The following is a 24,414-nucleotide window of genomic DNA, read 5'->3' on the forward strand; positions in this document are numbered from 1 at the left end:
GACAGCCTGGCTCTCATTGCGCGCATGCGCCCCGAGGTTCCCACTCCGTCATGGCTGACACGGGCTGGCCAGGCTGTGCGAAGAGTTTGAAAGGTGTTGTGTTGGACATGTGTGGCGTTTTATATGACAGCGGCGAGGGCGATGGAGTCGCTATTGACGGTTCTATTGAAGCGGTGAAAAAGTGAGTGAATGACTGGAGGAGTCGTTGTTGATTTGAGCTGCTGTGACAGTTGAGCTCCGTGGAGCAAAGTGCTTGACTCGGTTAATCACTGTGCGGGTAACTGATCAGATCAGACAAGACTCCTACAGGGTCTGTCTGTGTGCATGCATAACGTATGGATTAGCCTACTTTATACAACACGAGAACAATCACTATATCAATATCACTGTGTTGACAGAAGCCATGCGCCCTCTCCTCAGTCTGACCTCCTGCCTCTTTTAAAGGCTCAAGGCGTCCGACCTGCAGCTGCGCTTCTGCACAAACGAGACCCAGGCCACCAGGGAGAAGTTTGTGGCCAAGCTGGGAAGACTGGGCTTTGACATCTGTGTGTCTGAGGTGTTCTCTCCTGCCCCTGCTGCAGTAGCAGTCCTCAAAGAGAGGGGTCTACGGCCTCACCTGCTGGTGTATGATGGTATTGCTTCTCATTTGTCAAAACTCCTCTGACTACAGTATATCTTTATGGAATATGCTATGCGTAGAATAATAGGATAAATAGATACAATTTTAGGTATTTTATGTGTGGCACTGCTTCTTCTTTCTTTTTCTCTTTTGCTGAGATGATAGTTAATATCCCATTCATTTTGTGCAAAGGTAAGTAAGGGGGATAAACTCGTAGCAAAGAGATGTGCCTTTTTTTTTTTTAGACAATAATGGTTTGTGAAACAAAAGGACGCAACAAATCAGGCTTTGGCTGCACAGACAACACTTGGGATCAGTTTACTGTTTATTTGGGTCTTCTCATGGAAAATATTTACAGAGTGAAAATATAGAATCTATACTGTTTATTACAGCTGCAATCTGTGCCAGATGTAAGCATCAAATAATAAAATGTGTTGTTTCCATTTGCGCAGGCCTTATCCCTGAATTTGACAGCATTGACAAGACCAATCCAAACTGTGTGGTCATTGGAGACGCTGCAGAAAACTTCTCCTACCAGAATGTGAATGAGGCATTCAGGGTCCTCATAGGCCTGGAGAAGCCACTGCTGTTCTCTCTGGGCAAAGGGTACGCATATATCCAGTTATCTTCACCACATTACTTATTCTGAGTTACATGTGAAGTATAGGCTACAATGACTTTACAGATCTTGACTAATGATTTGTACTGTCTACTCTCCATAGGAGGTACTATAAGGAGACAGATGGTTTGAAACTGGATGTCGGGGTGTACATGAAGGCTCTGGAGGTACAGAAGGCCTGCTGTAGATGCATAATGTGCATTGATATACAGTATATATTGATAACAGCCTTTCAGTGCATGCAAATCCTGACTAGATATTAACTCTTCGTTCCCTCCAGTACGCTTGTGATTTAGAGGCTGAAGTCATTGGAAAGCCCTCCTCAATGTTCTTCCAGAGCGTTCTCAATGACATGGGCCTTCAACCACATGAGGTATGTAACAACAGGTGATGCTGCATTCCTGGGTGCATTGTGTGCTACTGAGTTCTTCCCTCAGTGCTTTACCAAGGCTAAAATCCTAAGTGAGTGGGGTTGTAAGCTCTCAACAGGCTAGTTCATTAGAGTGTATGCACATTGTGTGGCCACGCTTTAAATGATGACTATCAAACATGCAGCAGCTGGTGTCACTTGACAGATAGTTTCAAAAAAATGCTAAGTAGAGTTTTCTGATTTCTGTTGTACATTCTCCCTACAGAAAAGCAGAATGACTCTTTGGAGCTCTTATCATTTATATCTGACTGACAAATCTTGCTTGGTGTTTAAATACCCTTTGGATTTAAGTTAAGTGTCACTTCCCTTGTGTAGACATACAAATACACTCTGTACACATTGTACTTTTTGTTTTTGAATTGGCATGGCCCTTGGCGCTTCGAGATGTCTGTTTGTTTTGCAGCTCTCTGCAGTCATGGCAGCCTGCGGTGGCTGTAAAAAAAAAAAAAAAGCCACATCAGTTATGAGTTGTGTAACAGCTGTTGCACTTTTACCAACTCGACATACCTGTTGCACATGAACCAATTAACCTGTGCATACTCCTTAGTTAATAGCTCGCTGCATTTAACCGCTGGCCGCTGGAACAGAAACACTCCCAATGGCACAATAGAGAAAAGAGAAACTATCTCTCATGTTCCACTTTTTCCCCTCAGGTGTCTGAACATGTGATAAATATCTTTGTTCATCTCAGTTGATCAAAGGAGACCAGTAGCGTCACCGCACATCTTTTTAAGTGAATCCATTTCCAGACCTGGCAGTTGGCACTCTCTCTAAACCTCACCCCACTCCCTGGATTTCCTCCTTTTCACTGAGACATGAATATATTCATAGCTACATGTGCATGGGCTTTCATGCACGGAGGGTACTGCAAGTCTTTTCTGGACGTTCCTTGTTTGTGGAGTCACTCCCTCTCTCCATTTCTGCACATCAGCATCATTCCTTTCATACCTCTACAAAACTCACACAATCTGTCTCAAATCAGAAGTCTGATCCCTATCACAGAGCAAACATCTGGACCGCACTTAGAAGATTCAATCTGACACACTCAATTGAGACAGCACTCCTCTCCTGTGTTTGAGGAGCTCTTTATACCCACTCCGACTTTCTCCCTGACCCTGACACTCTTCCTGCCCTCTGTTCCTTCTGAATTGATCAAATCAACCCTGTGATCAAGCGGTTCTCTCACTACACGACCAAGTTAGCATCTCTTTGTTCATAGCATGTCCTCTATGCCAGGTTCCCACTGTAGCCCTCTCCTATTCTCACTTGACACTCTCACTCTGAGATAAAAACCCACTCTTGTTCTGCTCTGTGGCAGCACTTAAAACTAGTTCTTTTTTCTTATCACAGTAATGATGAGTGTTAAAAGATGCACTTAATGCATCTCTTTACTTCCCATCAGCACGTGGTCAACCCTCACCCTGCTAACCTCACTCTCTGCATATTCAGAATCAGACAACTCTCTCTCTTCAACTCTTAGCCCATTGTCATTTTATTATCTCTTAAAATACCTCCCACAATGCTTTGTTCTTAACTTTCATTAAGCTTTCTATTTAAAAAAAAAAGGTAACAGGAAATGGTACAATGTGGAACAAGGAGCACCTGGTTAATGGAATATAGCTGAGCAGTTTTAATAAGAAACAGGGAGAAGAGGGAAGGAATGGATTTGCCATGTGGGAGGAGATAACTGCTGGCAAAATTAATAATAAATGTAGCCTATACCAGAATTTTTAAAACAATGAATGCACTCAGATTACATACTTGGGTCACCAGCTGATGAAGCTGCTATGGGGTGAATCGATTCCTATAAACTGGTCCCAAGTCTCCCTGCAGGTGTGTAGGCTCTGATTTAAGTGTTACAGCCATGCCAACCTCAACACAACACTATCATTAAACAAGTGTTTATTCCCTATTTATCCCCCTAATTATGCACACACATCTGTACAGATGGGTAAATGATCTGACTTTTTATAATTCCCTCTGCATGTCAGCATCTATAAAGTTTCCTAAATTAAATTTTTCTCTTTCTTTATCCCCTCCCTCCTTGGCTGCCAGGTGCTGATGATCGGTGACGACCTGGTGAATGATGTGGGTGGGGCCCAGTGCTGTGGAATGAAAGGCGTACAAGTCAGGACAGGCAAATACAGGTCAGTCACATCCTGTATTCCCACTGAACCTGAACATGTCACGCCGGCCACTGCTGTGCAGCAAGCGTCCCTGTTGGTCAGTCAGTCAGTTTATTGCTTAACCAGGATGTGCCCTGCTGCCGTATCACTGACCAGGCCTAATCTGTGCTTTTAAGACTGGAGGCAAACATTGTAAAGACAATTATGTGATTTATGTGGTAACATAAAGTACCCCATAATTCACATATTTACCCTTTAACATAAAGTGCCAATCGTATATCCATAGTTTAATAACTTTATGTGTTAAGGAAAGGTTTATCACATTTCGATGAAGAAAACGTATAGTACCTGCCCCTCTCTGTTGTTATAATTACATTGGCTTACTTCAACACCAATATTATACTCTATTTCAAGATATTAAAGATGATGAAACATAGTAGTGACAAGAAAACAAACAAAATAGCAGTGGACACCACTCGTCTATCTATCTTTTCTTTTTTTTCCCCTTCTTTTTCTCTTTCTCCTTCTTTTTTGTAGACGCTTATCTTTTCTTTTTTAAACATTTTCTTAAACTGAGACATACTTGTACAACTTTTCAATTCCTTGCTTTGTGAATGCCATAGTTTTACACCTGCAACAGAAATACACATTTGACGAAATAATAGAAGTAATGGGCAAGCTAAGTATTTTTTATAATTGTGTACACTTTAAAGTTGGTCTGACCTTTTCATACATTTACTAGAAAGGTCCATTCACTGAGTTGTCAGCAGAGGGCACACTCACACTAGGAATGTGAATCAGAGTTTCCTCCATGACACACAGGCTTCCTGTGAGCCAGCCACTCCATTCTTCAGTCCTCCAGATTTGTTTATTTGATTGAGAGTCCACCAAAAATAGCTTTATTCTCTCCACATGTTGAATGCTTGTCAACCACAAGGTCGTAGTCACCGAAGGATTTATGGTCCCCGATCTGGAGATTACTGGGGCGCCTTTCTTATGGTGTAATTACAGAAACATATGGTTGATTATTTTAGAAGATATATGTGGTACTTATGGCATGAAGCGAAAAGAAAAGTGAATGGGGGCACTCTTATGCAACCCCACATTATATCACACATATGCTGTACCTCATAATGTATGTTCAAAGTCATGTGGTAATTGGTGTTTTTGATGGTTTTTCTATGTGTAATACTACTTCAGCTCCAAGTTTTATATGTGCACTCAAGAAATATTTATAGAAAAGGAGGGTGAATACTGTACGTTTTTTTATTTTTTTATTTTACACTTTGCTGGAATACTGTGCGTTTTTTCTTATTTTACACTTTGCCAGCTGGTCTTCAAAACCCTCAACTTGTACCAGTTCAATAGTGGAATAAGAATTTAGATTCCTTTCTTAAGTAAAAGCAGCAATACCAAAGTCTCATCAGCAAATTGTGCCCACCTAGAATCACCCTTTGCAGAATAAATTATTCATAAATATTTGCACGCAGAATTTTAATGGGGTATTTGTGCGATACTAATACTACCTTTTAATTTTAGTTTGGTTAACATACGCATTGCATCATATTTTCTGAGTTTATCTGAAGAGCAGGTCACTACAGCTGTTAAATACTCACATAGTAGCATAAAAGATGCATTTCTTTCTTCTTAAATTTAGTAGGATACCGATATTAAGTTGCATAAAATGGGAATATTCAAGTTTTTTTCCTTGAAATTGTTGCTAATAGCGACGCTCGACAGATAAAAAAAAAAAGAATGTACTTTTATACTTTCCTCCCATCCTGCAGAGAACATCACACCTCTTTCCTAACATCGCTACCATTTTGTTTGGCTCTAAACCGGCGAGTAGTGTGAAGAGTATCATGCCTGCTGACCTGCTCCACTGCTGTGCACTGGCATGCAGGTCTTGGTCATGTGACCAGAGAACGCTGAGTAATCTGCTTGAGCATCAGTCAGCTTTAATCCTAAACTAAGGCCTCAGTCACTCACTGTACAACCTGTCCTCTGTCTGCGTGGAGCTATTCTTGTGCATGAATACGTGGGTGTGTGTGTGTGTGTTTTGCACTTTCCTGTGCTTTTGTGTGTGTGTTGACAACATGTGTGTGCGCATGTTCACATAGAGACCGGTTCAAGTGTGACTGAAATGTCTATTTTTGTCTTCGACTGAGTCACGGAGGATAGTTCAAACAACAAATTCAGTTTTAAATGAAATTACTGCTGGGTCAGACAATGAACTCTTATACCAGGTCACAGATGTACAAAAATAAAAGCAGGTACTCATTGTAATGTGTCTGATCAGAGTATGTGCTGTGTTCAGGAGCCGTCAGCAGGGAGAGTTTCAGTCATCACATCTATAGGAAGCTGAAGTGTTTCTCAGTGGACTGAGCTGAATCCATCTGGTTCATGTGACTTCACAGTTTTTCCCCTGCAGCTCTGGTTTACTGACACTCTGAACTGTATCTGAGATACTCAACTAAACACAGGATAAAACAGATAAAAATGAGTTCACTGCTGGCCCACGGTTTTTTTTTCTCTTTTCTTTTCTACAGAGTGGTGAGAATTGGTTAGAAGAGTGGATTGTGTCCCACAGAAGAACATATGTGGTGTATTGTGTTACATGACGTGTTGTGTTTCAGCTGTGGTGGTCTAGATTTATGGACTGATTGGTGAATGGAGTATATATGGAGAAAGACATGCATACTCAGACATACTACAACACAGTGGATTGATAGTTATTATATTATGTTATATAACAGTTTTTTTAGTTTTACTGTACAGTATAATGACACTCAAATCCAGAGTGCTATATTTAGGGCAGCACAGCAGTCATGGTTTTCAAGTTATAGTTTCACTATTTATCTTGTTGCACAAGAAGTTGCACCATGTTTGTGTGTGAGCAATAACAGAAGATGCTTATCTTCATACAGTATTTGTGGGTAGTTTCTGAACTAATAATACAAAGTCAAAATTGTGCTTCAGATTTTGAAATGAGCTGTCATTTACTCTTTAAACACAGACACCTCATAATACCCCACATCCATCCCCAGACCTATACGTATGTACTGTATGCGCCCTGAGAACGGGAAGAGAGACGGTGACATTAACAGTGTTTCTTTGGGACCGTGAGTGATGTGGAGACGTGAGATTTAACATTGTTTAGCCAAACAGGCCCAGTGAACCCAGGCTTGCTGGGAGCAGCTATAAACCCTCAGTCAGATCTATGAAAACACAGCTGTTTCCAAGTCAACCAGATGCTGCGCAGGCCTCCAGTTCCCATCACGCTTGGAGAAAGGACTGCTTCAAATACCTCAGGCCCGGTGACAAGACAGGAAGGGAAAAAGATACAAATCACAGACAAATCTAATCATATCAGCTTACTTTGAGAAGCATGCGACTTGACGTCCTCTTTTTCAGCAAAGACTGCTTAAGACCTGCAGTTCTTTAAGCCTTATTGAGATGTACAACATGCAGAAACCTTTAGTTTTCACTGCTTGAGTTTTTTCCCATTCTGAACTGAATCACACAGTCGTCGAGTTAAACACTTTGAAGTGAATTCAACGTTTATTTTGAGTTCCCTGAAATGTGTCTTGCACAATCTGAATTAACTCTGCTATAGTACCGTATGTCTGGTGTAAGTAAAGGGATACATTTTTATCCTCACTGTATTTTTCACGTGATGCACAGTGCATGAATGTGCTCATTATGCCAGTGTGATGGCTCGTCTAGATTAAATTCAAGAGTACAGGTCGAGCAAAGTGATATTACAGTGCCCACAAATAACGTCTGTTAAGACCATAGGTGTAATATGGAGGTCATTTTAATGGCGGTGTCGGGGGAGTGTTCTGCGAGCAGTCAACTTTCCCTTGTTCTTGAATAACGAGCGAAGGTTAGCGCACTTCCCTCGGGGGAGCCAGAGAACCCTTTGCTCTTTAATGTAGAGCAGGTTTGCAGAGAGGGGCCTACCACCAAAAAGAGGTTGGAAATTAGACTGGGAGTTGGGAAATTTGACTGCTGATGTTAATCAGCTGCATGGGAACAATCTGCCGACAGTGCGCTCTTGTCCGGCCTCCGCTCAGCCTCTTCAGCTCTGTAGCTGAACACGTTGAATATAATCACAACATTAAAAGCTGCATATATCATATCTCAATACCTGAATACCAAACTGTCTGAACCGCAGAGTCTCTGCACCCACCGGCTCAGGCCGGTTCTACAGTATGTCTTGTTTGTTTTATCTTCAAACAGGTATTTCCTGCTTTATATTGTTGATAGGTTTGATAAAGCCCTGCTGTGTTTAGGAAAAGCTCTTGGACTGCTTTTTTTTTATGTGTCTTTTTTTTTTATTAAAGCAGAAGTAAGCGATCCGGTCGTTTTGGCTAACTTCTTGTCAGCCGATGGAGTTAGCAGCCCCCGCCCTCGTCATGGATCTATTGGTCCTCGTCCCTACGTCACCACATTCACGCGCATCCCTTGGCTGCACACACAGAGAGGACCGCCCCTTTATGCCGTTCTCTCTCCTCATTGGATAAAGGTTGTAGGATACAAGGAAAGTTTTCTCCTCGGTTTACAGCAGAGCAGAGTGACTGACAGACCCGTGTTTCGGACCAAACACTCTATATAAGTGATTGCTGTCGGAAGATAGAACTATTTAAGACTTATATTAACACAAACATTCCGCTTACTTCTGCTTTAATTGATATTTTGGCCTTTTGAGGGTACAGCAATTCATATAAGTATATTGATATTATTACTCATTAATATCATGTTTTTGGACACCTAACAAGTGAAAGTTTCTGACTCAGTTTTGTTTTGCTTTCCATCAACAGCTGAGGGAAATATCTGACTCTTTAGCTGCTTAATCTTCCACCAGTTTCTCACTTAGTCTGTCTATACCATTCGGTGAGAATCTCTTTGCTGTGGTTCGAAATGTGGTTGATGTGAGCGGCCAAAAACAAAACAAAACGATGAACTGAAAGAGTCTTAAACACTGTGAGAAAAACTGCTGAGTTGGGTTATTATTTTCTGTGGTTTCATCAGTACTCTTGATCTTTTACATTATGCGTAGACATGTGATCCATAGTTGGTGTACAAATATTTATCAGTGCGGCTGTAAAGAAGTGATTTTGTTTGTTTATCTTTGGAGCTGTACAGGAAAAAGCTAGGAAAAAAAAGACTCTGACCTTGGGACCATCTATCTGATAATGTAGAACGACACTCGGCCGTAAACAGTGCTTGTACTTCCCCATCTTCCTGGTCAAATTGATACCGGTGTACGATACTGGCACGGCACTTACATTATGAGTGTGTTGTCCTTGTTCTCTCAATCCTGTGCCTCACACTCTTGCATGTTGTCTTTTGTCCCGTTGTCTGTGGCCTCGACCCGTCCGCTGTTCTTTGTTTCTGTTCTCTTATCGTCAAGGAACTGCCTCAGCAGCGGGGATCTTTGAGGCTTCATGAAAGCAGGTTCACATCGTGCTGTTCTTTCACACACTATTTGTAAACCAGAGTAATTGCAACACTGCGCTGACTGAGTTAGTTTCTGACACTTTTAGTTGTGACGTGGTGTCTGTTTCCCTGTGTATCTGTGATAATCAAAGAAGTTGAGTTTAAAGCATTGGATTTAAACACACACACACACACACACACACACCCTTAGTGTTACCACTGAGGAGAAGAGCGTACTGATGTATCAGATGCAAACACACATAGATTGATATAGGTATTTTGAATGCAGGCCAGACGGTTAGAGGAACCCCTCACTGGATTCCCGTCGGAGTCTGGCAGGGAGCAAGGCAAACATTTTCACACAGCAGCAACCATCTTCAAAATGGTTTATGTTGTAAACCTCTCCCTGTGGCCAACGCTTGACTGCTAATGCGAGTGTTGGGAAACTGTTTTCCCGAAGCAGGCCCGAGCCAGATTAAAGCTCTCCAGAGAGAACCGGTCCCTCATGATACAAACTATGAACCACTTAAGCAGAAACCGCGCCCTGGTCCGTGCACTTTCTGTCTGCGGCCGTCATAGAGGGACGCGACAGGAAGCGAGCATTGCAGGAGTTCACTGGCCATGTGATTACAACGCAGATGAGTTCTTCTTATGTGTTTTTTTTTTGGTTTTGTTTGTGTCTTCACGCTTAGACAAACAAACATGGTAGCATTAACATGTTTGTGAAGGGATATGCTGATGTTAGCAAACCATTTGGTCATTTAAATGTGTCATTATTGGTTGCAGAATGAAAGATATATAAAAAAGACAAAAATATTCCAAAATAAATAAATAGGCTAAAGCTAAATTAGCTATTTTATGATTGGATTATGATGATTCTTCTGTAGCGTATCTCACCAAACTGATAACTTTTGCTAAGTCTTCATATCTTTCATTTCATATTTCATCTCTGTGACTAACATGATGACAGCTTCATGGCCGCTGTGTGTAACGTGCACGGTCAACACACCCCGCTTATCAACGAAGCTGTTATTGTCATGCAAAAAAAAAAAACCCATGCACATGGCGTTTTGTGCTCTTTTGTGAGTAACATCAGTTGGAGCACCCAGTTCTCACCAGATGGCCGGTATGCAAATACCCCCGGCTATCACTGTAACTGCTACTCCTATAATCAAAGTCAACAGAACCAGCGGGTCTGAGACAGATGTAGGATGAGTGTGAAAAGTGTGCAGCTTTGACGCCACAGTGAAGTCCTTTAATGTGACCCGTGAAGTTATTTATTGAGAAGCAGGCAGTGGTATTTGAGTGTTACAGTTCATTTCACAGAGAGAGAGAGAGAGAGAGATGGCCTTGAAAGCTTTTTTATCAACTTAAGACAGACTTCCTTCTCTACACCTCCTGGCATCAATAAAGTGTAAAATCATTCCAATCATCAGATTCAGGTCAGGTCAGGTCCAGAGGAATCCGTCACCAGCGTCCAACATCGACTTTTCCCCCAGACTGAACTGACTGGACATTAACCTCTAATGAGTGGAGGTGTCCAGTACAGATTTCCACTCATACCCTGTTATGGAATCATGCAAATAAAAAAATAAAAAAAATAAACTATTTCCAATGCAGCAAATGGGCTGTTTGATTTCATACTGAATATAAGAGTGAGGTTTTTGCTATCAGCTTATGATATTATGGTCGCACAATCTGTCAAAATGCCTATGCAGCTGGTCTAAGTTACAGATATTTTTCTTGTAAATCTTTTATTTATTGCTTTTTTGACGGCAGTTTTGCCGTTTGATCTGTTCAGGATTCTGCCGGTTTCTGTATTTATTTATTTATTTTAATTTAAAGGTTTAATAATCAGGGACAATGTACATTAAAGCAGGAGTAAGCGATCCGGTGGTTTTGGCTAACTTCCTGTCAGCGGATGGAGTTAGCAGTCCCCGCCCTCGTCACTACGTCACCACATTCACGCGCATCCCTTGGCTGCACACACAGAGAGGACCGCCCCTTTATGCCGTTCTCTCTCCTCATTGGATAAAGGTTGTAGGATACAAGGAAAGTTTTCTCCTCAGCTTACAGCAGAGCAGAGTGACTGACAGACCCGTGTTTCAGACCAAACACTCTATATAAGTAATTGCTGTCGGAAGATATAACTATTTAAGACTTATATTAACACAAACATTCCGCTTACTTCTGCTTTAATAAAAAAAATTAACAAATGTAAACATGCCAGAATTAGCCAAAAGGCTAATACAGGTTTTTTTTTTTTTGTAAATTTCCACTCTCTTCAACACATAATAGTTCTGTCTTTGTTGTTTTGTACAGTATAAGCGTCAATGTCTCTCCGCCGTCAATAGACGTACAGATTGGATGACTGACATAATGAAAGGCTCTGCAGAGAAACATTTCACGGTATTATGTGTGTCCACAGAAAGATGATGCGCCCTTCCTGCGCTGACATAAACAACCTATCGGATCTCTGCTCTTCTGAACCAAACAGACATTTAGATTGAACCCAGCGCCGCAGTGTTAGGTTTATGCGCGGGGCTTTGTCCTTTTTTTTTTTTTCTTTTCCAGATCTGTGACACTGAACCTTGACAGGTCAGCCATGTATTCTGTGCACGGCTGTGGTTGCAGCTTAATCTCCCTCATAAGCCGAGCGCTTGCCCCTGGGATGGCTCTCAGGTACATACTGTATTTCAGCCAAGCTTATCTTTCAGTCCTCCACCGGTGTCCTGTGGCCTCAGTGGCTGTGATAATGTACGTGGTTTCAGGTGTGTGCCCGTCAGACAGGGAGTGAGCATCTTGAACGTATGTGACTTCAAGGTATTGTGTGCAATGTGTCAGCCAGACACAGTTATGAATTGCTCTCATTCCTGACAATGCCTTTAACTTCCATTTTGGGAGCACGCTTTTGCAGAACTGGATTTCATGTAGCAGAGTAGGTTACGCTTGAGTTGCGAGCCTGTCTGCACTTCTGCTCTGCCTTGACCTTTGCAAACTGTTTCCCTCGGCAGACAAGAGCGTCTGCATTTTATAGTGTCGGCTACAACCGCTCCGTCCCACACCCTGTCCTGTCAACCACTGTTAGCACATTAGTTTTGTCTGTGTGGGAAGGAAGTGAAGTTATCTCGTAATTCTTCTCTGCTGAGGCTGCGAACTTCTCAACTCGACAGCTACGGTGTTACTGAATGTATCACTGAGTTTCTAAATGTGTCACTGTGGTCTGTTTGCCTCACGGAGACTGTTTACACCAGTCCACTGAATCACGCTATGTGCACCATATGGCCTTTGAACTGAGGCTGAATCCGCAGGGACCCTCTTTTGTGTCGAGGTCCCCCCCGGATCATCAGAGGAACTGAAATCAAGAGCGGTGTGACCCGTTGGGTTTTGTTTGTTCTGTGGCAAACAGCCAGATTTAGGAAGCAGCGTTTAGTTTGTTACTGTCCCAAAGGTAAAACACTGGAGGCCTAGAGCAATAGAAACAATATACATACAGTATATCATCCATAATGATGATATACTTCATATAAAACCGTGCACTGATTTTGTTTTACAAAACTTCGGCAATACTTGTGCAAAGAATCAAAACAATATATGTTGGCAAGAAATTCAAGAATTCTGATGATATATTAATACATCATAATAAATATGCATATGAACACATAAGCAGCATCTCCTTTGTCAGCGAGCAGCAGGGCCTTGGCAAAATATTTGCATGGTAAAATAGGAAAATACAGGTTGCGTAAGGTTTCCATTTCCACTGCTGGATTCCCTCCTTTTTAACAGATAACACATGAAAGCTGGGTTTTGTTGGTTGAATCTCTTTCCTGGCTGCACTCTCCCACCTTATCCATTTGTGTCCGGGAGAAGGTGGGTTGTTCGTTTCACTGCCTTTTGTACTCCCTTGAGATTGTTTGAATTTTTTTGAAGTGCATACGAGTGTTAAAATTAAGAATTCATGTTTTCTTGAAATTGTCTTTATACACACGGGCTGGATTACATCAGGTTTTATTGTCCGAGGCAGCTTTTACCACAATGACATACAGTCCCGCTAATTAACTTAGTGTCTAATCTGTGTTTTCATCCCATTCCCATGGATTGGAATCGGCAGCTTTGTGGAGAATGTAAACACAATCAATTCTGGGAATGAGTTCCTCATCCAGCCAGCACTCTGCTGCTGGCATGAGTCCTAACAGGGCTTTGTCTCTGTTTTCCCTTTGGTCTTTCTCTTCTTAAGATTTCCAGTCATATTTTTATGCATTTAATAGAATATTACACTGACAACATGAGTTTCAAGCTTGCTTGTTTGCCCTCGCTCACAGAGAACTAGTTATGTCCAGAGAAACATGTAAAACCAGTACTGTAACCACTGTCCATCTTTATGCCTATTATATTCCAAATTCTCACAGCTATACACAGCTCTGCTCAGCCAAAGTATGGCTATGTACACACTACACAGCCATGTAAGTGTACCCAAAGATGTAGGACCACACTTTATAAATCATGAGTGGCAAAACTCGAAGCGGGAACTGTTAACTTTTATTACGAACAATTAACCTTAGCAAACACACTTACATGGAAAGATTAAAAAAAAAAAAAATTACATTAGCAACGGAAACTGTTTACTTCACAGTGTTTTGGCAGAAATATTTGGCAGGAGTACATTGGAGAATACACCCACACCATTGACATCCATTATAACTGCTGCAAATCCAAGATGATCCTTTGTGATGGAGCCACCTACACCTTTTAATCCCACAGCCAGCGGCTCTGTGTGACTCAATGCATTGTGTTTCTTTTTTTTAGGCAGGAAATGCTGTTAACTTGTCCATTTCAGCAGATAAGAGGTCACATTAGGCCGCTCTGATCAGTTACATACGGGTGTGTAAGGCACAAAGCTGATATGTGTGTTGAACCCTCTGTTTGGATCAGATGGATGCGAGATAGAGACATAACAGGGCACAGATTGAGCGCAGACCCTAGATGGATAAGGCAGTAGCTGCACAAAGAGGTTAAAGAGCTTGAAGAGCCTCCGCTGGGTGCCTGAGCCCGGCCTACCATCCCTCACCACCCTGGGGTGACAGCTTCCCCTGCCTGCAGGCTCCTCTAAAGCCTGCCGTGCGTTATAAGTCAATGAGATATTAATAATTAACCGCAGCTTTTTTCACAGTGAGACTATACTCCCACAGCGAGACAAAGGAGCCGGTCGGACCTCGGCCACTGAGCCCCTCGATGGTACTTTTCCACCCGTGAGAGAGTGAGAGAGAAAGAGAAAGAAAGAAAGAAAAGGAGTGAGAGTGGGAGAGAATCGGAGAGCTAAAGCCCACAGATGGCAGGCTGAAACATAGCACTGCCTCTTAAATACATGAACACAGGCCCTTAGCTGTTTCAATGGGGATCCAATCCCTCTTGCAATTACCAAAAGACAGGCTGCTTGGCTGGGGGGACTTGGGCCACTGCCACTGGTTTCTTCTGGGGCCTTTTTTTTTTTTTTCTTCTCAAAACGGCGTTGTGTGTGTGTGTGTGTGTGTGTGTGTGTGTGTGGTTCCACATGAGCGTTTTCATTTTCTGTATTAGAAGCAGGTGACTCAGCAGTTCGTTATCGCTGACAGAACACTCATACACATTACAGAGATACAGAGGTACACACTTGCAAACGAACACTCGGCAAGTCATCAGCGGCCCGGCTAATAATAACAGGCTGAAAAGAGGAGAGAGTGTGGTTAGATCTAGGTCACATGAAGCTCTGCATATTGAGCACAACAGTGATGGGGCAGCTGTGAAATGATGAAGGGAGTTTACTTTTATCAGAATGTGGTCAAATAAACAAGAGCCAAGTAAAACAGTTTAAAGCTCAGTGATGATTTTTTAATAGTGAAATATGAACTTTTCATTTTTTGGGACTCAAAGAGGATATCACAAGACTTAACAGAGGAGTACTCAAGTGATTTATCATCCCAGTGCACAGTGGATGCAGCAGAAGCAGATACATCATCAATTTCATTTAATACTTTGGTCTTCCTTGTCAGAATCTGACCCTACGTTACCCACAGATCACTGGGACATTTTAGTGTGTTATGTTAGTAGCGGTTGACCAGATCTAGTTTTAAGTTCCACTTTAGAGGACCACATTAGTAATTGTGCATGTTTTTCATATTGACTAAAAACTCGGTCGGGTCGGGGTTGTAATCCATCTCCATGAATGTCAAATTTGCAGCTATTTTTCTCAAAAGTACATTGTGGCTGCAAGATAATGTAGCACAGACTTTTCAAATCCAAGTCCTTGCTGCAGTATGGTACCACGGCAACAATGGAAATGTGATAAAATGAAAAAATGATAACAACTTCCAGCCATGGAACTCCAGTACTGCAGGGGGTACTACTGCATCTTCTTGGGAGTATGTGTAAAGCTCAACTAATTAACTCAACCAACAACCAAAAGTAATTGTGATTTGGCTAAAAAAAATAAAAAATAAAAAGTCCACATATTTTTTATTAAAGGAAATAAAAAGTCACTTTGGGATACACATTTTATGACACAGGTCTTTAGCAAGTTTGGAAGTGGAAACCTTTGACACAGCTTTAAAAATTCAGTTGAAGTATAATAGGTCAAAATAATTAGCTATAGGTGATGCTAGATGTTCGCTTAAAGTTACGACTCAAACTCAAAACCATCTTGTATTAGTATACAATAGTATACATTTAGCCAAAGCAACTTAGACATTGACAGTTGCATACAAATTAAAATAATATCTATGCATGTAATAACATCCACATTTGGAATATAATGTTGAGGAACTTGAAGCTGTGGGGGTCAGTCTGTGGGAACCTCAGAACAAGCTGTAGATCAGCTTGTTTCAACTGATTTGCATAGAAACAAGTAGGTATCAATGGTTGCTCGAAAGGCATCACAAATATTCAAGAAAATCTACTACTAGGCTCAGACATGTGACACTGTGGGTTGTGCTGAACACAAAAACACTAGTGTAGTGGTTTTATTGTCTTAGAGACAGAAAGTGAAGGTTTATGATATACGTCCTGTTCGTTGAACTTCAGATGCGCTTGTGGTTGGGAAAGACAGAAAGTTTCCAGTGGGTGGTTTTGACAGTTCAGGATAGTCTCTTTCTGTGTGTGTCTTTCTCACACAGACACACATAAACAGACACACACACATCATCACTCACAGGAGGCTTTCAGAGAGCAACAGGATGGAAAAAAAAAAAAATTGAAGTGGCTCTTCATTCTGCAACCAGGGAATCCCCTTTGTGTCCTGCTCGATGGAAAGAATCGTTGAATGTGCGATGTGCGAGAAGCCGTGCTGCAGCTGTTTGCTGAACATGACTCAACATTACACAGCCTTTGTACGGCGAAGTGATAACGGCTGCTACACGGCCGCAAACTGAGCAGAGAGAGGATGTGAGGGCTGCGAGTTTAGCATCTGTCAATCGTGTTGCCATAACACACAAGTAACATGGTGGTTTCCCCCACACAGTTCGGTTAGGCTGCAGCTGTGTCACCTCATGGGCGTTAATGCGTGCCTTTGTAAACATCAGGTGGACGAGAAAAGAACGAGCAAAAGTGAAGCTGAAGTGGCTGATGATGATGATAATGATGATGATAGAACCAGGCTCAAGCATCTCAAGTCTCCTAGTATTTTCTCCTCCACTGTGTCTGGCTCCACCATCAATCTCTCCCATGACCTTTTATTTATAACAGCGCAGGTCAAACTGGGATAACATTCAACCTCAAGGTCAAGACTCTCCTGGAACATCACTGAGCGTCTGAAAACACATGCAGCCTCACTTTTTGAATTCCTCCACCTCCTCCTCCTCCTCCTCCACCTCCTCCTCCTCCTCCTCCTGCTCCTCCTGCTCCACCGGTGGAGGGGAGGAAGCTTTGTCTTGTGTTAGTATCTCATGTCACCCACAAGGGCTTGGCTGAACATAAAGGCCATAGTTTATTAGTCAGGTTGTGTTTTCCCTTGGGTTATGCTGATATAGTCTTCTTTCAGTGTGAGAAAAGACTGTGTTTTGGCTGATGGTGCCTTCACTGGTCTGGTATGAAAAACACACTTGTACACAATGAACTGGGGCTGAGTGTTTTTCCGTCTCTCACTGGCAGGCTGACTCTTTTCCCTTCAGCGTTTTTGTAGCGCTCATAAATGTCATTCCGCACTGTAAAGCCAGGTGACGGCACACTTTTACAAAATACCGAGGGCGTTACACTTTAGTGTATTTAGGGCAGAGGAAAAAACATAGTGAAAACTTTCATCGCAATTATAACTTCTAGCTGTTCAGTAACATGCCTGCTGGCGTTGCCATGTCTGTGCCTCGGCCAGTTTCGACACTTTGGATTCAACCAATGCACCTGCGGTTCAGCCACAAGTTGTTTATTACTTGAAAGCAGATTCTGATCACAACACAGCAGATCAACTACAGGAATTCAAAAAGTTATTTCAAAGTTTCCTCAAAAAAAAAGGAAGATATTTCTGTGTGTTGAAATCCAGCTGCTGGGAAACAGACTGTTTCCAGCCACATTCCCAAAAGCTGCTCTGCCTGCTCTGCACTGTCGCTGCATTCAGACCGAAACGTTGTTGTGAGTGTCATGTAGTGTTGGCTCAGGTCGAGCTCTTCATCTCCGCCTTCATGCGTGCCTTATCTGCTTTATCTGCACCGTGTCAGGCAAAAGGCACACTCAGCACAGGTGAAGAGGTTAAGAGAGAAGTGTAAATCGAAAGGCACAGGGGTGTGTGTGTGTGTGTGTATGTGTGTGACAGTTTTGCTTCCTTTGTGTGTGTGCACGTGTGTGTCCTTTTTGTGTGTGTGTGTGTTGTGCCAGTGTGTTAAGCATTAACACGGTAGGAAGGTTGCTGTTGCCTTTCACCCTGCGGTCAGCTACCTCGACAATGAACCGAATCTATCTACGCAAAACAAAGAGTTGTAATGTTTTCCCTACATTTCTGTGTCATACCTAATCTATCTTTGTCTTTTATGCACAGCTGACTTTCACACACAAGTGCACTTGCTGTATGAGTCATTCGTATCCACTTTCATTTCACGGAGGCACGGCCTGTCCTTATAAAAATCTATCCCCATGTTTTATGTAGCCAAGTATCAAGTTATACATCTCTTCATATGACACTGTAAGCCACTATAATCTTATATTGCCTGAGCAGTATATACATGATACTCATGTTCTTGTGGCCAGCTTGCTCAACTATTTAATCCACTGTCATGTCAGAGCTGTAGCAGGGGATTAAAGGTCTATGTACCTGCTTTTTTTTTTTTTTTTTTTTAAAGCCCATAGGTATTCAGATTATATGTTACCTGAAATGCTTTTTGGAGAGAAAGTCTTATTCCAGTCATTCAGAAGACACATGAGTAGAGAAATGAAAGTTCCTGAGGTGACATCTGCAGCTTAAGGATCTTCAAATCCACTAATAACTCTACACTCTGCCCTCTTGAAGCCTGTGATCATTTACTAAGTTTCTGGTGAGGGTTTTTTTTAAGGCTTTCGACGTGGTAGCAGCTGTGTTGCACTAAATTCTTGGCTGCCTTTCACCTCCTACCTCATAGCTGACCTCATCCCCTGCATGAAGGCTGCGCAGTGTCCATCAGGCTCGGGGACCAAACCTACAGTATCTCTTCACGTGTATTGATATTGCATTGACTTGAAGGACGCGCAGCGGCCCGCACATTACCTCATCAGTAACACTAGCTGCATTGTGCTGAATTTTGCATGGTCACATTGACCTGGTTAACTCCTACATTATTCATGGCAACGGGAGGAAAGCAGCAAAATGAATACACACACACACACACACACACAGGCACAAACACGCATGCATGCATGCATATCTAACAGGGGGAGATTTGAGGGAGCATCAGGTTGGCGAGACGGTGTGGTCAATGCCGTTGGCCTCACTGTTTGAAACATAAGAGCCATGTGACTGAGTTTGCTTGTGTGTCCGTGCCTGTGCGTGCGTGTGTGAACTCAATCAGTCCTCGGGGCAGAGAAGGGTGCGGGAGTAATCCAGCAGAGGAGACATAACACCTCGACCATTAGCAGACCATCTCACATAACCCAAGCGCTGGCGGCTGACAGACGTGCGTAAACACATGGCACCGCTTCCCCCTGTATTCACTGCGGCTTCAGTATTCAACACCTCTCCTCTCCTCACCCCCCCACCACCACCACCACCACCCTGCAGGCCTCTTCTTTCTGTCTCTACACTTGGGCGGCTCACAAATATTTGCAAAGGTCCTCTGCAAGGCTCTCAGAGGGCAGGATTAATGGCGGTGTGTGCCGCACACCCTGGGCCAGACAAAGCCTCCCCATCTGGAGCTCCAAGCCCCGTGACTGGGGCAGGGGGGGACAGAGGCAGCACACAGAGGCCCGGTGGAGGCAGGCAGCCCCACGGAGGGTGGATCTATAGGCACCACTTCATAAATGAGCAGGAGTCTCAGGCAGTTCTGCAGATGAATGAAGTGGGCGTCTCCTCTCCTTTTTTTGATGTGATGGGGAGGAAAAAAAACAAAAAAGGAGTCCTGCATGCCGGAGTGGGCCTGGTGCCACGCCAAATGGATCACATTTCCCCTACCAGCTGATTAAACAGCCATATCTGCATCCATCACCGGGCACGGAGCCAAACAATGGCAAAACCCAGAGGGGGAGATGGGCAAGGCCGCCCAGTGGCTCGTACAGACTTTCCACTATTTAGAAAAGCAGGTTGGAGCAAGATTACGATGACGGCCCTGGTCAGTGGTTCCTGAAGAGATAAAACTCTGATATTTCTATAAAGCCACACTTTTAGCATTAAATTATCGTGCTTTTTACTTTAAGAAACTGGCATTTTTTGAATTAGCACTGCAGTTTTCATTAAAGTCCCCAGTCTGTCTATTTTAGTTGCCTACAGATGTACTAGAAAGGTCTGGAACACTGTGTGACCACCGGTGATAGAGACAGAAAACATGCGCTGCCCTGCGGGGGCCTTTTGGCAAGCGGCTGCACACACACCTTGAAGTGTGGAGATAGCAACAAAGCAAAAGAAGAAAGAAAGAAAAAGAATTTCTATTGGGTTCCAGTTGATCATAAGTTATCACTGAGCTCTTATGATCATTCAGAGAGGACATAGACCCTATTTATTACCCAAATCCTGCCCTAAAGCCTAAAAAGGCAGCCTGTGGGGTATTTCTTCTCCCTTCTGCGTAAGCATCGCCTTTCCTGGATCTCTTCAGCTCATCATGTCCTGCTCTTTTCCAGTGTATACATTCAGTATTGTTAATGTGTCTGATAGCATCAAACTGCTGGTTCCTCCTGTTTACTGAGCCTTGCGCCGCGACTTGTTTGTTCCTGTTTCTTCCCCGTGTTGCGTGTCCTTAAGCGTGTGCTTTTTTTTTTTTTTTTTGCTTCCCCTCCCTCAGGCCCAGCGATGAGAAGCACCCAACGGTGACGGCCGACGGCACCGCGGACAACCTGGCCCAGGCTGTGGACGTGATCCTCAGTCAGAGGGGTCACTGAGGACGAGGACGGTGGACGCTGGAAACTCACTCCACTCCACTGTGATGCAGGCCGGTTCTCTGTAGTGTTTTCACGTAGCAAGTGTTGTTTCTCACGGGAAGGGTGTGTGGTGGCATCAAAGTATTTCAACAAGCACATCAAAAACTGCACTGAACTTAAGTGTCATACAATACTGTATATCCTGTAACTGTCACAACTCCTTGTACTGTCAAATATGGGACACACCCACCCTTCTGGTGGTCTACACTGTGTGAACTAGAATGAAATTTGCAAGTCTGTATACTTGCACTGTGCATTTGCCGGTACATGACCGGCATAGATAAGATACTCCAGGTTGACAATGAAATGCGCCTGTAACCAGCTGCTGACTGACAGTTAGAGGGGAAAGTAAAGGCTGTGTGCTCTCTGACTCCCTGCTAATGTTACACAGTCACATTCTGTATGGAGCCGCCAGCAGTTAGTGGTCAAACTGGAAATGCACAGCACAAAGCTAGCCGCAGATTATTTTAACATGCACTGACGAACACACAAAAGCCTATTATATTATATGTACTGTAGGTGATGTTGTCGTACTTCACTACCATGACAAAATGTCTTAATAAAGAAGCTGGGAGTCAGTGATGTGAGCCTTTAGCTTTGACAATTATAAATAAAGCTATTTTAGTATTCTACAAGCTGTTGAAAACATTTGTCCCCCTGAATTTGCCAATTTTTCTCAGCCATTGTCACAGACTTTTTTTTTTGAGGGGGGGGGCTCAAGGTTTCAAAGCACTGGGGAAAATTCAGCCTTGGCTCTGGTTTAAACTGGAATCCGTATCGGAGCAGCTTTTGTTCTACACAAACAAATGGCTGAAAATGGGAAGTGAGCTGGTCTGAGAGATGATAAATGCAGAACTCGGCTGAGTGTGATGAATTATGCCGGTGAGCCGGAGCTCGTGTTTCTCCCTCTGTAAACAAAAATGAAATGAGCTCTCCATCATTGGAGTGAAGCATCGCGTATCTGCAACTGCTTATCTCTATTTACTGGGCTGTCAGGCCCTCCCTGACAGCGACTGTCATACTTACATAGATAATTCCCGCTCATTAGACGTAGCACATTCACACTGAGGTTAAATAAAATGATGATGAGTTGGTGGTGTTGGTGGTGAAGGGGAACGGGGGGGTTTGGTTATTGGGCCCCTGTTGTGCCAGCTGGATCATTGAGGCCTCTGGAAGTGGGGCGTAAAACAAACGATTCTCCATCGCTGCCCCCGAGGTTTCAGTGTACCAAATAGATTCATCAAGAACAAAAGCCCATTGCCAAGTGATTCATTGAGGTCTTTCTGGTTCACTTCACCATTAGCTGACACAAGCTTGAATGTTATTGGGCAATTAGAGGTAATGAAATGCTATGAAGTATTATGAAACAGTGTTAGAGCTGGGTGCACCACTCCTATTTCTGATTTGGAAATGTGTATTAATGTACACGGCAAAGTACTAGCAGCTGGTACCCACTTTTTTAACAGCTTACACATTGTTTGACTCCGTCTTTTGTCCATTATGTTACAGCCTGTTGGCCTTGGACGGAGCTATTAAACAAGTATTTGACTACTCTCGAATGAATTCACTTGGCTTTAACTAGGTTATTTTTTTTCCTCCGGTTCATGGAAGTGGTGTAACTCTGAGGGATGTAGGCCACAGATTTCAACACCTCCTCTTGGCAGGTTCATCATCACTAGGTGCTAAATACAAACACCACACACACACACACATACACGCGTGGCCCAGAGCTAGCTGGTTTACTAGCTGCACCTCGCAGGCCGGCCTCAGGTCATCCACTCGTTTCATAGGAGTTACAAATTAGCAGCAGTTTACCTCCGCAGGCTGGATAAACACTGATCCGCTCCCACTGAAGTGCAGCATATTGATTCCTTCACTTTGACCGCAGACTGCGAGGCAAGATTACCTTTCAAATAATCGAGATGGCCTCTTTACTGGAGACATGTCTGGGCATGTATGACCTCACCTCACTGCTGCGGGACAGTGTGGACACACTCACTCAGTTCACTGTCAAATCCTGCACCGGCCGGAGCTGCTGCTGCTGCTGCTGTTGTTGTTGTGGTGATTTTCCAGTTGCTGCATGAATTCGTCACCTTTGTACTTTGTGTCCAAATTGCATTTAGTGTTTTGTCGTAATGTGTTATATGACCACAGTTAACCTCTTTGTTGACATGCATCGAGTCTACCTACTCTCAAGTAAACACAATTAGCCCTGAAGCGATAAGCCTCTTAATCACTTAAGTCAATCAACAGGAAAAATGAACAGAGAATAATTTTCAACAAGTAATTTATCAAATGGAAACTGCTTCGTGCTTCTCTGACAAAAGGTAGCCTATTACATAAATGTTGTGATATCGTAATGGCAATAGTACAAAGTTCTTCAAACTCTGGCCTCATTTTATTATTTTATTTCTCATACTTCTGCATAGTGGCAATATTCACACCATCTCTCTATCATATCATTATAAACCCATTTATCACTGTTTTCCAGACAAAATACACATTTTGGAAAGATGACACATTGAACTCTGGGAACTTCACACTGGCCCTTTAATCTGAGAATTTAAAGGACTGAACAATGAATTGTTATAATTCACTCTGAAAAATCATAGTACTGTAGGCCTTTTCCAAACATTTCTCCCGCACTTGTTCCCATTAGTTGGACCTGTTTCACAGCACACAAGAGCTAGATGTACATCAATTAGTATCGGCTTCCTGTCATACCAGAACACAGTTATGACTGTCTGCGGGTGTGCCCCACCCCCTCCCCTCCGCCCCTCACCTCCTTCCTCTTCCTCTACACCTTCAGGTCATTAAGCTGATGATCTCATTTTCATCTTATGTTGACTGACACCTCAGGGATGCAAAGCCCTGCAGCATGTGTCCGTCAGGGAGGAAGAGGAGAATGTGTCTCTCTGTTAGACGTGTCCTGCTTTTAGTCTCCAGCATCCAGAGCTCTACTTAAAGCTGTGTTTACAAAGTTTGCTTAATCCATCAAAGTTGTGGTTGATTAAAAAACACAAATGTAATTTTGTGTTTGCTTATGTGAAAGAAAATATTCCGCGTGGTTATGGAGTAAAGTCTCGGGGCCCTCGAGAGCGTTCAGCGTCTGCACACACTGCTGGTGTGTGTCTGTAAGCGAACATTCATATAGGTTTTTATGTCATCTGTTTGGGTTAGGCTCCTCTTACACACTGCTGCTCTTGTAACACACCTGCATTAACCCACCTTAACAACTGCCAGCTGTGTGCTACCTTGAACTTTCATCTCATCTCATTTGGTTCTTCCTGTTTGACAGGAAATGGCGGGGTCAGCTGACCAGACAACGCCGCACACCTGCAGCCCCTAAATGCACCGTTATCCGTGGAAACATGCGCTTGTTTTGACAGCAGCCAGTTATTTGTGCCCCCCCGCCCCCCCTCCACCTCCTCCTCCCCTCTGCGTGTGCAGCTCTGGTCCGTGTGGAAGGCCTCTCCAGTCGTACTCGCCAAGCCACATGGTTTCCCCACATTTCATCACTCTCCTTTCCCTTGTGGGCAGCCGTGCCGACAGCACTCGGTGGCGTGGGAGGGCTCTGAAACTTCAAAACTCCGCCGGCTTTTGGAAGCCGAGGCCTGAA

At 43.2% G+C, this 24,414-nt stretch overlaps 1 protein-coding gene across 1 annotated transcript; it reads left to right on the forward strand.

The window, feature by feature from the left end:
• Positions 1 to 5: 5 nt before the first annotated feature.
• Positions 6 to 22,373, forward strand: lhpp (phospholysine phosphohistidine inorganic pyrophosphate phosphatase). The gene is made up of 7 exons (XM_085761928.1): positions 6 to 181; positions 445 to 632; positions 1,072 to 1,225; positions 1,342 to 1,405; positions 1,519 to 1,611; positions 3,724 to 3,815; positions 20,660 to 22,373. Exons 1-7 carry the CDS (start codon positions 51 to 53, stop codon positions 20,754 to 20,756), a joined length of 819 nt encoding a protein of 272 aa, XP_085618054.1. The 5' UTR covers positions 6 to 50; the 3' UTR covers positions 20,757 to 22,373.
• Positions 22,374 to 24,414: the final 2,041 nt, after the last annotated feature.

The sequence above is a fragment of the Trachurus japonicus genome, chromosome 19, assembly GCF_045865225.1.
Source record: "Trachurus japonicus isolate A0001 chromosome 19, Traja_1.0".
Classification (NCBI taxonomy): domain Eukaryota; kingdom Metazoa; phylum Chordata; class Actinopteri; order Carangiformes; family Carangidae; genus Trachurus; species Trachurus japonicus.